We start from the raw sequence: 17380 nt of genomic DNA, 5'->3' as shown, positions 1-17380 counted from the left end.
TTCCACCTAGGACATTTGATTTGTCTTTAAGAAGAAAATATACAGCGGAGCTAGATGCACATTTGCATTCGAAACGCCTTTTTCTTATATATTCTTAGGTTCTAACTTGTTCGATCAGAAATAAGCGGAGATAAGGATATATGGAGGACGTGCGCTGCTGCAGCAGAACTCTATCGTGTTTATATAAGTTTTAGGGGCGCGCGTGTAGGAAATTTAGAAAAGACAAAGGTCCTTTACGCAGACAAGGGCAGAGATATTTGAGAATATATTTACACATAAAAACAGGGGGAGAGACGAGACAGGGGCGGAATTTATTCATCGCCCAGACCCAAATTTCTTTTTCTCTTTTATTTTTGAAGCTATAAATATATATTCTTCATTCTCCCCCTTACGTTCAAATGAACTTTGGAGCCAATGGCCGTTGGAGACACGACCGCTGGAAATAGCGACCCAAAAAGGACATCCAGACTATTGGGGAAACGCCCGTTATTATTCCGCATCTCATCAGCCAATTTTTTTATTATTTTCCTTTTCACAATGGCCGACACAACGACGATACAATTTTCTGCTAGTACTTCTATTGAGTCGCCCTGTTGTTTGTGTCACGGCGACAAAGATCTTGGCTTCCGGTTTGTTCTCACAACGCAACTATGGGTATAGTATATAGGCACATAGTAATAAATACGTTACACAATCCCTCTCCTGATGTGCTTGGATTTCCATTTGAATTTTGTCTTGAATCGCTCGAGTAGAAAGTGCGGGGGAGTGTCCATCTCCTTGTGTGTTTGCCTACCGAGGATATAATACGAAGAGGAGGAGGCGGCGGATGACAGGAGGACAAGGACTGCGCAACGGGGAGGATCAAACGGCGAAAGAAGAAGAAGAATTACATCCACAAAATCGGTCGAGCGGAAGACTGACGGCTAAATGAAAAGAGCGTCAACATCGGCGGCGTATGACGCAAGAAAGGGCGGATGTTTTATTATATGAATCAGCCGGAGAAAAAATAGGTAAGTTAATCGGGTAGATGAATCAAATCAAAAAGTGGGTAGGGAAATCTGAAGAATGCAATAGGCACAATAATATAACAAACCAGAAAGAAAAGATTTCCCTTTCGGCCATATCAAAAGAAGGGGGGCCCATGGAGAAAAAGAGACCGCGGCTGTTAACAACCCAAACTCTCGGTTCTCTTTCTCTTATATAGTGCGGCTCGTGTTAGAGGCTCCGTCGTGGCCCTTCAAAAGTCCCCCCCGAAAGTTGTTGATGGGTGGGCGACCCCAGGTGTCAAACCCCAAGTTCACAATATAACAGATCTTCTTCTTCTTTTTCTTTTTGGTTTTTATTTCCTTTGGCTCGTCTCTTTTGCCAACTGATTTACCACTAAATGTAGATGGCACGACTGTCGACAGTCTACACACATACCTGAGCGTTCGAGAAGAAATAAATTCGATGCGTAGTGGAAGAAATTATTAAAAAAGGAAGAAAAAAAGCCCAAACCCCTTTGAACTGGAGAGAGGAAGAAAAACGGGGCTCGTAAATTGTTGATACACAACTCGTTCGGATTGCAGCGAGAGATATTTAAGAAGAACCAGGGCCACCCTTTTTTCTCTCTCTCTCTATGTTCAATGGATGGTGTTGTATAATAATCTGGAAATCCCTTTTGGCTGGCTAGCCCTTTTTTCTTTTTCTTTCTTAACTTTTTTTCTATATGGCAGCAGCCCATTTCATTTCGTGACCGAAAGATTGCTGCCCAACTTCTTTTTTTGTTTTGTTCCTCCCTTGTTTCCATTTTCTTTTAACTCTCCGTGAAATTGGAAAGATCCAAAAAATTGGGAAGGAGAAAGAAAAGTTCAGATAAAAAAAGATAAAAGGGAATTAACAAAGAAGAAATACTAATAAACCGAACCCCCCCTTTTTTTTTGTCTTCCATTTCCCGTGCGATACACCCATTAAAAATTTTGAGAAACGAAAAATGTATACATAAGAAAAACACCTCTTCGTTATTATTTTTTGAACCTTTTGTTTGAAACGATATTTTTAAGTGCCAGTGCGAATAGATTTGCCAAAGATTGCCAAAGATAAATTGGTGGAAAGAGAAAAGAAAATCCTGACGGACGTTTTGTTGGTGGGGCCCAAAGAGACGACGCCCTTCAACCTGTCAAGATCCCAGTCAAAGATCTGTGGGCCGGAATAAAATAAAATAAAGTAGAGCTGGGCAAAAGTGCAAAGCAAAATGGTTGGTGGTTTGGCCATCATTCAATTTCCACCCCAATCATTTGGAAATAGAAAGAACAATATACACACACACGCGGAGTTATAGAGTGTACACCCCCGAGTACCTTCTCAGTTTATAAATATATAAATAAAAAGGTCAAACTGAAAGATGACCTTTTTTCTCTCTATTCTTAATATACCTGGTCGCCCACCTGTTGGGAGAGGCGTATTTTTTTTTAGTTGTTGTCCGTCTGTCTCTCATTCTCCCGTCATTCTTTTTTCTTTATTCTAAAAAGAAAAAAAAGTTAAAATTTCCAGTCATTGCCTTTTGTTCTTCTTCCCTGAGTTCCCTCCGCCTCTTTCGTGCTATTGCCCAGGCTGACTCCGTGAGCGCCAGGGAACGTGCCCCACAACGAGGTAAAAGCCAACAGCGGGCGGTCCTTATATGGACAGACGTTGCCATGGTAACACTGACAAATCTTTCGATATTATTCACGAGTTGTTTTTTTTTTCCTACACGAGAGTCCACCACGCAAGAGAGGGGAGATGAAGCATCAGCTTCAGAGAGATTCCCGAAACTCATTTGCAAGTCAGATGAATCCTTCACAAAAATTTCCAACCTTTTTTTCTTTTTTATTATTATTTTAAAAAAAAAGAGAAAAATAAAGAAAGCTCGAGGGGCTGGTTGGCTGGTTGCTTCGCACAGTGTTTGTTGTTTCATCTGTTGGCCCCAATACTTTTTGGGGAAATTTGTATAAATATACTTTTTACCTTTTTTTTTTTCCTTTTGGGGGCGACCGAGATGCACACGAAGTCTGCCTAATGTATTAATGTATTTGACCGCAAGCGAACCGCGGCAAGGGATCGGCCAAAGTGATCGATGCCCATCGCTCCATTCTCGGCCGTTGCCACGGGAGAATAACTTTTTATTTTATTTTATTCCCCCCTCAAACTGTATACATAAGAAGACACTTAATGTCCATCAAATTGCGTAATGTACGCACAGCCATGTTGACATTAAGAAGGAGTCAAGGTCCTTACACACCTGCGGAAGGACTAAGAGCTGAGCTGCAGGTGAGGAGGATTGTGCTGTCCTTGCAGTGCTTTGTTCTCTTCTTCTTTTTCTTCTTTTAATCCGGTGGGCCATTAAGAAATCCCGGATCATCACCCCACCCTTTACTGTGTTGGTTTACGGGGCACGTCGACTGGACGTAGCCCAAGTCTAGCACACCTGTGGAATCTCTCATCCACTCGGCCAAGACAAAAGCCAAAAAGGTAGGACGTGGTGCTGATGGACTGCAGCCTGGGATCTCTCTGTAGCGTACGTGGAAGACAGTCCAGTAGAGGAGAAGAATAAGGATATACTCTCTCCAGGAATATAAAGAAACCATTAGCAATTCAAGGTCGGAGATATCATCATGATGGAATCAGCAGCAGCAGCAGCAGCCCACAGCCAGCACCTGCATTTATGCCATCAAGGTGGTGTGCGTATATGTCCTCCAACCGGTACTATGGTATACGTTCATATTAAATGACCACGTCGATTTGTTAGAGCCATTTCTGGCAGGGCAGACATTTAATCCAAGATTCCATATTGGAGGATTTCGAATTCTGTGTATACCCTCATCATCAGTCTGATGGTTTTTCTACAAAAATGAGGGCCCTTCATCTATTATTTTCTAAATCGCCAAAAAAATGTTTGGTCTCGACGTAGTATGGTTTATTCGATTCCAGGAAAAATCAAATGAAAAACCTCTGGGAACCCATTTTTCATGCTGATTGCCTTGGTCGACGTTTTAGCTGAAAATTCCTTGTAGACAGACACAGCAGCAGCAGCGACTGATTGACATGACGAATGATTTGGTTCCCAGTAGTAATAAGTTGATTTGGCTTTGCTGGCGCATCGATCCGGTTCTGCTAGGTAGCTAATACACAATTCGGTCTAGGCTAATAGGGACTTCTTTTTTCTGATTTTTCCCGATTGGATTGAAATAACAACCGGAATGTACAGGGTTTATAATAACCAGCCTATATTAGTGAAGATGCCGTCATACAGGGGCGGCAATGCGATGATGATCCGTTGGCGGACCCGATCAAGAACCGTAAACTTATCCGGTTAATAAGACCACTCTAATTAGACTGTTTGGAAATCAAACTCAAATACATTCACGACAAAAAAATAAAATAAAATCATTTTTTTTTTCGTCAAAATTTTTTTTTGGGGACGTCAATGCATTTAAAAACTTAAAAAAAACCTTTCGGCATTTTCATGACAGACATGACAAGATATTATCGTAACAGATAGGCGAGTCAAAAACTCACAACTTTAATCAACAAAAAATAAAACCTTACAGCTGGGAACTCTTGATGGCTTTAATATTGTGACAGTTGTTATTTCCCGCGTAACCTTGGGCTCATTTCCATGCATTACAGAATGAAAAAAAAAATTCATTTGCCCGAGGATTATTCATCACGATAGTGACGTAACTCTCTCTCTCTCTGTTCAGCCGTGCATATCGCAATTGATAATCAGAAATCGCGATGAACAATGTCTATCCAGCTTGATTGTCTTATCTCGTAAGTTTATTTCGTGTGTTTGAATTCATTGACGTTGGCTAATGTGAAATCTGAAACAAAAAAGTTTTCCCACAGAAACCAAAAACACGGAAGATATTCGTAGTACCGTAGTAGTTTACATCATATGTCCTGTTTTTACACTTGTTTTATCTGAGAAACCACCTGATGAAATTCTTATTCCAAGAATTCTTTCTTTCTTTTCCGATGGGAAACGTATACAGAAAACGAGGGGGGCAAATGATTTACATACCTCAGCAATATATAATAAGGAATTCCGTAAGAACAACTGGTGCACACGCGCCAGCGGAATTCAAATGTATTTAAAAAAAAAAACCCTTCGACTCTTATAATGGCCTGTAGCGCATCAAAAGATGAAGATTCGTGATTCGATATCTAAAAATGCGTTTGATGGAAAGGGGGGAGCAGCAGCTGATCACATCTACAATATATAAAAGCAGACTTTTATTTTTTAAATTTTTCAAAGAAGAAGAAGAAGCCAGAAAAATAAAATTCCAATCAGAAAGTAATTCTTTCCAATTCGCCCGTCAGCGACTTAGAAAAAAAAAGTCGGAGCTATAGATGTGTTGTTGTACCTCCTCAACAACATCAGGCGCCATCATGACATCGGCTTTTTTTTTTTTAATTCTCCTTATGGAGATTGGAGGGTAGAAAGAAAAATAAAATAACATTTTTGATCATCGTAAAATAAAGAAGAAGAAAAAAAGGAGGAGGAAGAGATGTTGTATAGTAGTCGAGGAATATATTATTCCTTCTTTCCCTATGGCTACTTGCATTCATCATGTCTTCTCTCTCTTTCTCCTTTACATCCTTGTATGTTTTCTTCTTCTTTTTTGGGTTTTTTTTTTCTTTTAAAATAAAAAGTGGCCCGTGTTATTTTTTCTCCCTTGACCATCTCGCCATCCTCCTCTACATGGAAATGTTTCTTCTTTCTTATCTTCTTCTTCTTCTTTTGGTGAAGCACCAAATATATACGTATAGAAAAAGAGCTCCAGGCTTTTAACATACAAACCTCGCGCGCCCTATCTCTGATTGGTCCGCCCCCCCCCCCTCTCAAGCCCTCTGGCGTTCGCTGATGCTGGCGCCATCTCAATCGGCCGCCCTAGAGACTAGAGACGTGCGCTGGCTCAGTGGTCAGTTCTCAGTTGGGCAGTTGACTCTCTCTCAGTTCGGATGGTTCACAACGCTCCGACTGTTCACGTTTGTTTTTGGACACACAATTTCCACATTTGATTTGTTTGATTATCACTTGTTGCTGCAGCTGCTCTAGGCCCCGATTGGATTATTTTCGAAGATCGACTATGTGTGCATCAGTGACTTTGGATCCGCTGGGATAAATCTTTGAGTGTGTGAGTGTGTGTGTGTGTGTGTGAGCAACACATTTGAAAAAAGAAACACTTGTCTGTTTGAGACGAAAAGACAAAGATTTTTGGGTTAGTGGAGGAAATGTCGCATCCCGTGACAATGTCCAACACCAGACAGAGGAGGAGGAGGAGGAGTAGAGATGAGCGTGAGAAAAGGTCGTCACCTCGTTTCTCGCGGTGGATTAGCACAAGAAGAAATTTACGCGCCTTCTGCTGGTTGCCGCTGGTCGTCTGCTTGGTTCTTCCGTCACTCTTGCACACCTCGCAGGCTGCATCGGCCGATGGATGCGACTGGATCGGCAGGTTGGTTTTCATTTTCTCCTTTTTCGAATTCTTTTCGCAATTGCCCTCGATACCGAAATTCAGCTCTCCCATCCGAACTCGTTTTTCAACTTCCTTTTTTGGATGGGACATTAAGTTTGACATTCTTTTTTTTCGTTTTGGTCTTGTGTAATTAGAAATGTCCAGTCTTTTTTCGGAGACCGTATGTAAATGTCGCTAACACGTGTCCGTCTCGTTTCTGGTCGTTAATCGTCTCTCCCCCCTTAACTAAAAAGAAAAAGAACCTTTTTGAGAAGTTCGGTTTTTCGGAAAAGTTCGTAGAGTTCAGACGGAATCGAATTTCCTTTGAGGGGGACCTCAAACATCTTTTTGAAAAGCCAAAAAACAAAATTTTTGTATTTTCTCCGATTTCTAACCTGAAGAAAAAAAAACACCGTCAATATTTCGTTTCCCCAAGAAAAAAGTAACTTGATCGATGGATCATTATCTGTTTGATCCTGTATATTTCGAAATCGCCCATCTCTGATTGCGCACAATGGGAACATGGGTGTGGATACGTTCAATTCGAAATGTAGGTCTCTCCACCATTTGGCGATCAAAACACACACCCAAATACAATGGCACCTGATTTTCACCAGAAACATACACCTCGTCTATTTTATTTTTCTTTCCTTACTCCCCCCTCTTTCCATTGTCTGTTGGGATTTTTTTCCGTGCGGATTAGACTCCGCCCGGTTTTAAATTGCCCCCAAAAGTGGCAGCCCTTCCTTGTAACATTATTTTTTGGGGGCTAAAATAAAATAAGTTTTCTTTTTTTGTGTGTGTGGAGGGGGTTGATGAATAACTCGATCATATTTCACTGGGTAGGTGGAATTTCCAGGTTGTTTTTTGTTTCGGTTCACTCCCCCCCCTGGAAAAAAAAAACTTTCCCCTTCTGCCCCCCTCCTCCTTCATTGAAATGCTTATACATAAGCAATAACTAACTCACCTGTTTTGAAGAGGGTAGAGGGCCCGACCCCTTAAAAGATTTTTTCTATTTTGTTTCCAGGGGCTTCTCTCTTTCTGGATTTATTTATAAGCCAAAATGACGTTACTGTAATGGAGGGTTTGAAAAATTCGATCCGTCATGTCCACCAAGACTTTCTTCCGGCTCCGATTAGTTATATATTTAAAAAAAAAGAGAGGGAATAACTTTTTAGCTTCTTCCGGTTAATCAAAAAAATCCATTTTACGTTTTTTTAAAAAAGTAAAACGTGACGAGTCAAATCTTTTATCTTTGCTTAAAAGAGACGAAGGGTGCAAAATGGGCAGGAAGAAAAGGAAACCATCATCATGGAAGATGATTTGAAGCACACACACACACATGTGTGTTAGCGAAGGGAGTTGCCTTGTTTGTCATTTTTTCCTCCCCAAAAAAGAATTTGATTTTCTTCCCTATTCTTTGGCCCACGTTCGTGTTGTTGGAGAGTTGTGTTCCATCCTCTCAAATATTTTTTGAGGGGGGTGAAGGGAGGTTTACCTTTTTTTTCTTTTTGGTCAACAAACAAAGATGATGTCTTTACCTTCTTTTGTGTCAATGTTGGTTGAGGGCTTATATCTGTGTGGACGGACTTGGGCGAGCGTGTGCCCCCCATTTTTCCCAAAAAAATATTTCGGATCATGTAGAAAGTCCAACTGGTTGGGGATGATTCCAGTTGAGTCACGTCCGGTCTTGATCTGAGATTTTTTTAACTGGTGGGGGGAACGTGTGGGAAAATGATTGCATAATTGGGAAAGATTGCGCATGCCGGAACTTGGGAATTGATGGATTGTGCTGTTGTTATAACATGTTATCCTTGTATTAAAAGATTTTCTTATTCTCATTTTTCAGCGGTTTGGAGAGTCTGAGCCCGTCTAGCGATGGTGAACACCAGCCACAACAACAGGCTCAATCACATCGAGGAGTGAAGCCAGTGTACCTGAGATGCAGTCAAGGCTCCGTATCTTGGCTCTATCCCCGTGGTGCCTTGCGGGTGGTGCTCCGCTACGGAACAGCTGGCAAGGAATTCCAGGTACGGAAAAAGAAAACAACAACCAACATTTCCCTAGTCGTCTTACGTTTTTATACACACACACACACACAACTTTTAAGAAATGCCTTTTACCAGAGGCTAAAGCAATAGACTTTTCTTTTTCTTTTTTGTTTCTCCTTTCCTTTTTCTCGCATTCTCATTATGAGAATTTTGAATATAACATCCGAAGAAGAAGAAGAAGGCATTCCAGACTGTTTCCAGTCGCCACCACAAACATGTTTTCTTTTTCTTTCTTTTCTTTTAAAAAAGAAATCAAAAGGGATAAAACAACTTTTTATTCTTCTTCTTCTTCTTCGTCGGGAGATGCCAAACTTACAGACATTCTTCTAATTTCTTATTTTCCCTCTACGCTTCATACAACACCTGTGTGTCCCTTTTTGGGTTCTAATGGTCGTCGCTTCTCAATCAATCTTGATTTCTATCTAGACTCGTCTCAGACGAGATAAGATTTGTCGTTGTACATAAAAGGGCACACGACAGCTTTTTTGTTTCCCTTTTGTGTCCAATTTTTAATTTGTTTTTCTTCTTTTCTTTTATTTCGACAGGGTTGCCTGAAATTATCAGCAGACTTTGGCGGCGCCAACATTTACGTGGAACAGCACCGGACGCTGAAATTGTTGCACAGCGGATCGTCGTCGCTGTTGCGGCCGGATGGCAAACGCCACTGCTTCGACAGCCACAAGGGTCAGGTGGCGCTTTTTCTCGAATCGGATTCACTCGGCGGCGGTGGCGGCGGATCGGATCCACTGCGAAGGGAAACGGCCGCGTTCGATTACGATCTCCAACTGGTCGAGGAAGGAGGCGATCAGCAGCAGTCACTCGATCCCTGGCAAGGTACACGATAGAACCCCAGTCCACTTTTGTCTATTCATTTCGGATGTCACGATAGCGTCACGTGATTTCATTTCTGCCCAAAAAGAATCAATTGACAATTGAGATCGAATTTTTATCGACCAACTCATCAACTTTATTTTTGACTTTATTCGCAGAATGCCGGCCCTGCGGCGTCAAGGAGTCGTTGGAGATGTTTTGCAGCAGCGACTTTGTAGCTCGAGGCTTCATTTCGTCCGTGTACAATGACGACCAATTGGAACGGACGTTGCTCAAAGTGCGTGCCACTCGAGTCATCCGCCAAGCTTCGACCGTCTTCGAGCCCATCAACGGCGCCCGTTCTCGGTCGCCAGCGCCAGCTAAAATGAGGAGCCGGAGGAGTTTATCGACACCCAAGCGCCTCATTGCCATTCCGTCGAAATGGAAGGGCATGGATGGCGTCGAAGAGGATCTGACGGACAACCAAGTCGAGACCAACAGTTTGCTGGACACGGAGGAGCACACGGGAACGCTTCACGTCCCGCTGACGTGTCAGGTGAAGCACGGCAGTGGCGAGTTCCTTTTCATGGGACGGAAGCGGCTGGGCGACGCTGTGCTCTGGTGCGCGCCACGACTGGAAGAATGGCAACAATGGATCCATCAGGCCCAGATGGACGGATCCGCTCAGTGTCGGCTGGAGGCGTAAGATGCCACCAAATCCGTTTGGCCCGTTCCTGTGCCAATTTTGTGTTGGTGTTTTAAAATTTGCTTTTATCATCGTGTGCCTTAACGGGAAAAAATGTCGTCGGCCGATCTTTTGACTGCGCCGCGACACCCTCGATTCTACGTCAATTTTTTTTTTTAAACTTGTAATTATGAAAACAGAAAAAACAAACAAAATTATCGTGTACATTATTTGTAAAACAGAGCGACCCCATTTTTTAAAAATTATGTGTGTGTGTGTGTGTGACCACGCAGAAATGAATACAGGATCAAAATGTTGTTTGGTTTTTCTGGAGCCGATGAGAAATCGAAAGCGATGGAGTAACAATTTTGATCGTCTTGTCAAAAATGTGCACTTGTGTGAATACCAACAGTTTGAATGAAGAACCTGGATATATAAAAATTTGTACAGTTTTCTGTCACTGACTTTGTCCCCCCCCCCCGCATTGTCTTGATGTGTTTCCCCACCACTCGTTTTGTATCTTATCTGTTCGTTTTTGTTGTTTGCAGTCAACTGTGATACGAATTACTAAATTGCATCAAAGAAATACATGAAGAAACATTTTGTATGAAATGATTAAGTGCGTCTCGTCCAACTGCGGATACAAATTCCATTTTTTTTAAAATCTGATTCGTTGACACGATTCAATTGAACAATTTGAAAGAAATAGCGGAACACAGTTTGAAATGTTTCCAAGAAAAAACAGTTAGAAATTCAGAAAATGACCAAAAGATGTTTTGATTTGATAATTGACGAAATAATTCCTTGGGGCAGTTCGTTTTTTCGGTTTTTCCATGACGGCTAGACATTGAACTGTGGGCATATACATCCCGCCCTAAAGTACCATTTAAACCCAAAAATAAAAAGCGATATATTTTTTAAAATTCTACAAAAGGGAAAATGTTTCTTATAAGGTAGCCGATCTGATTTTAATCCGCTTCTGTCTCCGTATGTGTGTGCGACGGGTGGTTGTTATGGGCTCCGAAAAGAACTTGTAAAAATGCCGACAAAAGTTGTCCTTTTGTTTTTCTTTCTGCGCTATTGGCAGCAACAGCAGAATAAGCGGCGGTAGAGAAGAAGAAGAAGAAGAAGAAGCCGAATTGTGGCGGCATGTTGGGTGTGATGTTGTTCCGCTGGATCTATTCTTTCCCTTTTTTCGATACATGGATAGACTTTTATACTGCCGTCGCGGGGGCTTCTCTTTTTTCCACTCCGATACACTTGAATGTGTCCTGCGCAGTGCGCTGTGTGTACAGTATATACGTATGTCTCTTGCCTACTCATAATAACACGGTCCTGTTAGAACTGTGAAGAGTCGCCAAGGGGATCGAGCTCGCATAGGGAAAACGAGAGGGTCCAATTAAGTTGTAAAAAAAGAGAGACGGAATACACACACAGACAGCGAAGGAGGGATGTGTGCTCTTCTATAACGTTAGAGCGAGAAGAAGACTCTTGTGCCCTGAAATTTTAGACACGGCCTGCATCGCGCGGCCAAGGTCCATCTCGTGTTTATTGAACTGGATTCGAAACGGCTTCTTTATTCCGTGGATGTATGCTGTGCTGCATGTGCGTAGATATACAATTTCCTGACTCTGATTTGGTCGACGGCCACTGGCTGTGTGATGGCTACTGACTGACTATATCACGTCGTATACGCGTCAACGAGCGTATCTGCCCAGGGATTTTGACTGCCGTGTCTTCCACGTCGTTTTCCTTTTCCCATGACAAACCGTTCTCGTGTCTCTGTGTGTCCACTTTTCTTTCAAAACAATAAACAACAAACCCACCACCACACAACAACCCAACAACAAAAAAACGGTTGGCATTTTGGACTTTGATTTTTATACAACCGGCGCAAAAAGAGGCAAGAAATACGGTTTCGACGACATCTTTTCTCTATTATTCCGCGTGTGGGAAAAAACCCGAATGTCCATATGTATACTTTGTGCTGTTGCATCCATCCATCCATCCATCGGGAAAGCGGATGAGATAAGAAAAAAAGTCAAAAACATTTTCTTCTTTTTTACCTTTTTTTAAAAGTTTTTCTTCTCGGCTGGATGTTGTTGGCACACGTGTCGTCACCTGCGGCCAATTTTTACCTTCTTCTTCTTATTATTTTTCCCCCACATCTTTTTTCTTTCTTTTTAAAAACGACATAAAAGGAAATATAAGGGTCCTCATCTATGTGCCGGAGCGACCCTAGCAGCACAGACAACAACATTTCGCCGCCGCCATCAGATTGGCCTCCAGGGTCCGTGCACGAGCCACACATCTTTGATTGAAATCATTTTCATATATTTCTCCGTTCAAAAAAAAATAAGAAAAGAATATAAGAATAAAGTTATGAAGGGGGGCCAAGAAGCCATCCGGTTCTTTATGTATATTATTTTCCACCTTTCTTGTCTCTCTATGTACCTTCTTTCTCTTGCGGCGTCAGCTAGCAGCAGCTATAGCAGAAGCAACTTTCAAAAAAGACGAGAGAGGGAAAATCGTTATCGTGTGACCTCCTATTTATTTTTTCGTCAGTTGTTTGTTTTTTTATTTTTTGTTGTTTTGAGTTTTCTTTTCTTTCGGCGTTGGATTTATATATGTATATAATACGAGTTTTCATTTGAATTATTCAAATGTATTCGGAGAAGAAGAAAAGACTGGAAGCAACGCATTTTTTAAACGTGTCTATATAGCTGGTATCTCTCTCTCTCGTCTTTCTTCCCCCCCCTTAACCATCAAAAGATAGATAGACGCGTGCTACACATGCACACACACACATGGGGAGAGCTGCGCAACTGGCTGTGATTATGCGAGGGCGCACCTGATATTTTTATTTATTCCCTCGACCGTCCGCGCGCTTATATGCATATGCACATGTACATGTGTGTTTGACCTTGCGGGCAAACGCCTCCTCCTTCTTCTTCTTCCATCATTACGTAGTACGTGTACGTATAAGCCAAAGCGCATAGGATAGATGACGAGACACGACGGAGCTTTTATAACAAAGCAGCGGGACCACTCATCAGACACACACTCGCTCTGCGTGCGCAGATCAAATACGGGAAATTTTTTTCGTGAACGGCCGGAGAAAGAAGAAAAAAAAACAGACATCCGACTCACGACAGCATCAACATGTAACGCATATTACTACTTAAGGTTATTTTTAAAAAATTCGAATATCGGCGAGCTCAATAACAGGATCCCTTCGGACATATGCACACAACGCGGTGCCAAAGTTCACTTCCGTTAGTCCTGCGCCGATAGGAAATGGCGTCATCACCGAATAACTACGCAGCACCCATAATCGGAGGAATTTGAAAGCGCGCGTGTACAGCAGACAGAGTCGCTCATGTTTTATTATATTTTCTGAATTTCTTTTGTTTTTGTGTAGTCGAGATTTTCGAAGAATTCGTGTCCATATCAAAAAATGGAAATGACGACGAGAAAGAATGTTACCAGTTTTTCTTTGATTTCTTTACTATTAGAGCAGCGCGGCAGGTTTAATTATTGTATGAAGCGAGAGGCAGGTCCCCGATTGGATTACATGCGGGTGTGTACTACACATTTTAATAAGCCTTCATCTTTTTTTTCTTTTTAACTTGCGGGGCGCGCTCTCTGCGGACCATGGCATCATCCAACAAAAGACCAACAGAATTTTCAAAGTTGCGGGGTCCAGTAATTGGAGCTTTGCTCGTGCCCTCGAAGCTATAGACACACAATACCTTGGCGATAACATTTCTTTTTTTTTTTTCAAAGTCTAGTTTTCTCTTTTACTTCCATTTCGAAATAATTGCGTTTCGTTATGTATATTTCTTCTTCTTACAACCCACATGATGGCTTATAATAGTCGAGAGGCCTCCCTTGGTGTATGCAAGAGAGAGAGAACTTAAGAAATGTGCACTTTTGTGCTTTGAATGATTTCTGCTGGCGGGTTCGATTCAGACCAGAGCATTTCATCTCGATTATACATAAAAAAAAGAGGGAATTATGTTTCTCCAGTGCACACAGATATGGAAAATAATAAAAAGGGCGAGCAAGAAGGCCAGCAAGAGGGGGAAAAAATGATGACGGGAGCGGTCATCATCTCATCATCGGCGTTCCGACCTCCGCACACGGTAGCAATTTAAATCCAATTGCTGTACAGATATCAGTCGTTTTTTTTTGTTTCCCTTTTCGAGTCCGAACGGTCCACTCGTCGTGGTATATAAAAACCTACACGATCAGCTGATCTCTTTTTTTTAACATATTTTCCTTCTTGGTTGAAAATGTTACGTTTGTTTTTTTCACGAACACAAATCCAGCAGCTTACGGCCATCCGTGTCCGAGTCATCATCGTTTTTCTCTCTCTCGACCGTCTTTGGTTTTTCATTCTTTGAATTCTTGGCTCGGACGAACCGGCGGACGTGAGTCAGATAATACATTTCTAAGCTCAGCAGTGCATCTCTTTTATTTTGTTGTTTTCAAATTCATCCCCTTTTATTTTTCGACAATTTCAAAAGTCATATTGATTGACGACTGTTGTTGCTTCTAAACTAATTTGCCTTTTTTTTCTTTGAGGGGAATGCAGATCTGGTGCCTTCGAGTCTTTTTTCGTTCCCCCATCAACATTTTAAGAAATAAAAAAATGATTTTTAATTTGATGTGTTGTTGTTTCTGAATAGAAGACAAAATTTGTGAGTCGTTTCTCGCTGCTATCGCTCCTCAAGTGGACGCGGGATTGAAAGCAGATTGTGATTCTGACAGACAGGCGCGGAGACGCGGACCATGTGTGTCTGCTGTTGTGTGTGCGGACACTCGGCTGCTGATAAGGTGTGTCGAGCCCGTACGTATATATACAGGACCAGCAGAGCAGAGCCGTCGAGAAAAGAGAGTGTGAAAGCTATCGACACGCTCCAGCGCTATTCAAACTTCTCTCCTCCTTGTCCCTCGATAAAATGTTTCAAAGATAACCAGCAGCAAATGCCAAAGTCCCCTTCGAAATATTCAACAGCAGATATACCCATTGGGGAAATGTGCCGTGTGTTCACATGCTGATGCACTCGACCCCTTTTCTCTCCCCCTCTCATTGTCTAAATGCAGTTTTTGGGGCCTTGTATATATTTCTGGATTTTATTTTGTATATCGAACAAATCAAGCGAGATGTATAAAGTTTACTGCTGCATATCCTTTTTGGCTTCTATACTTTCGCCAGAATGGAAAGGCATCGATGCGGAGCGATTTCTATTTGTGTTTCCATTTTTCTTCAGAGAAGAAAATCAGGTTTTTCTAAAAAGAAAAAATTCAAATGTATTCAGATATTATAGTTCCTTTATTATTCATTCCCCGCGGAGCGCTCTTAATTGAGATGATGAATTTAGATGTCTGGCTATATGTATGATGTATTCGTCTATATATGTCGTCGGGTCACAAAAAGAGTGGCCCATATTTGGAAATGTCATTATATAAAAAGTTCCACCGTCACAAAAAGCGGAGAACAATCTGGTTATCTTATTAGTAAAGATGCTCTAAAAATCCAGCCATCTTATCAAAAAATTCATCCCGACTAATAAAAAGCCATCAACAGACTGAACGCGCGCGCTCTTCTCTCTATACCAACATGTCAAAGAAAATAAAAAGGAAAATAAAATCCGAAAAGATAATATAGAAGAAGAAGATGAAAAGTCTTGAAGCGCTTGTCGTCTGGCGTCGTTGTGTTATGGAACACCGCCACATTTGTCTCTTCTTCTTCTTTATTATGTTTTTTTCTTCTTCTTCTTCTTGGAGGAAAAAAAATATATAGATGAGGGAACCTTTTGGCTGCTGTTGCTGATGTTCCAGACGTTGGAGGGTATAGATGAGAGATCGAGTCTCTCCCCCCTACAGAAAAAAAAATATACCCACCAAAAAAGAGAAGAATAAACCCCCCTCATTCTTGCTAGCTGGCTCTCCCCAAAAAATCTCGAAAGGGCTTGTCAGATTTCAAACATAAGCGAAGTCAGTCAAGTGTATACCAGAGAGAGAGAGGGGGAGAGAGAGAGAAAGGTTATATAGCCTATATGGAGGCAGCCAGGAGGGGCCTATACGAAAATCACCATCTTTTTCGTCTTAAGACGGTAGGAGAGACCAGCTTATAGTGTACAGAGCGGGATCCAGTGTCAAAAATTTTTAAAAAATAGAAAAAATAATAATAAGAAAAAAAAAACGAGTATATGTATACATAACCCGGGCATGGACGACGAACTAACAAAACAAGAGAAAAGAACCGAGAGAGCCGGAGCTGCCAGAGGCTCCGGCTATATGTACATTCTCCTTAGAGCTCTGCTCGTGCTTGAATCACGCGATCGACGATTCATGAGAAGATAATGAATTCTCTTTCTCTCTCCATCTACCACTATATTACCCCTGGTAGCACCAGCAAGATTCCTGAAGAAGAATTTTTTTTTTATTATTATTCCTTTTGGCTATAGCTGGGTTATTTGACTACCAAATAGCCGTGCTAATGATTGACAACTCCTTTTTGATGACCGGGTTTGAACCGCGCTCGTATACATACGTATAGACGTGGATATTATCGGGCAAGAGTGATTTGAATAACTATTTGTGGCCTTGTGCATCAAATCAAAGTTATTGAGAAGGAATATAATACGTATGCGCGGAGCCGCCATCATGAGAAAGACTATGTGTTTGTGTTATTTCATATGTGTGTTGACACGTGTGCCAGCCACCAGAAAAAAAAGGAGAGGGACGCGACGACTCTGTTTCTGTTGTGATGTTCCCCATCACGGATCCGATGACCCCAAACAATCTACAAAAATTTTTAAAAATAAAAAAAATGTGTTTTTCTCGGCTCGGAGCAGACTCGAACCAACGGTTCCAACATGTGCTCCAGAGTCGAGAGTGTAAGAGAGAAAAATGTTAAGCAAATATTTGTTCTTTACCCGGAGACCCTCGACGTTCTTTTACCCCGCTTCAGAAAAATAAGAAAAAAGGAGTATAAAAATGTGTAGATAAAGGACCATCACCACCATATCTCGTATACAGCGCTTGCACACAGCATAAGTCGTGCTAAGCAAACAATATCTACCTTTTTGTTGTCTAAGCTCAAGTCCTCGATAAACTGGCATAATGTCCTCTGCCTGTACCGTTTAGTTCCGTATCGTGAGCCAGATTTTCGAAATATTATTTATTTTCCTTTAGCTCGGCAATCAAAATAAACAAAACGAATCACAGTATTTTTTGTGGTTATTTTTATTATTTGAAATGAGCGCGTAAATCGCAAGAGCCATCTAGTGAACGAATCAATGAAGTCCGGTTGCCCAGAGAAACGACAAAATTTCAAACAACAACAA

General features: G+C 41.6%; 1 protein-coding gene across 2 annotated transcripts; it reads left to right on the top strand.

Moving 5' to 3' along the window:
- Window positions 1-5935: 5935 nt before the first annotated feature.
- LOC124341134 (meteorin-like protein) lies at window positions 5936-10641 on the top strand. Of its 2 annotated transcripts, XM_046794082.1 has the most exons (5): window positions 5936-6476; window positions 8326-8506; window positions 9073-9361; window positions 9517-9781; window positions 9842-10641. In XM_046794082.1, exons 1-5 carry the CDS (start codon window positions 6256-6258, stop codon window positions 10041-10043), a joined length of 1158 nt encoding a protein of 385 aa, XP_046650038.1. In that variant the 5' UTR covers window positions 5936-6255; the 3' UTR covers window positions 10044-10641. The 2 variants fall into 2 exon arrangements, with proteins under 2 accessions (XP_046650038.1, XP_046650037.1); XM_046794081.1 differs by having other exon boundaries at window positions 9517-10641.
- Window positions 10642-17380: the final 6739 nt, after the last annotated feature.

This window comes from Daphnia pulicaria, chromosome 5, assembly GCF_021234035.1.
Source record: "Daphnia pulicaria isolate SC F1-1A chromosome 5, SC_F0-13Bv2, whole genome shotgun sequence".
NCBI lineage: Eukaryota > Metazoa > Arthropoda > Branchiopoda > Diplostraca > Daphniidae > Daphnia > Daphnia pulicaria.
The sequence above is the reverse complement of the archived record's forward strand: the minus strand, read 5'-3'. Positions and strand labels throughout refer to the sequence as shown.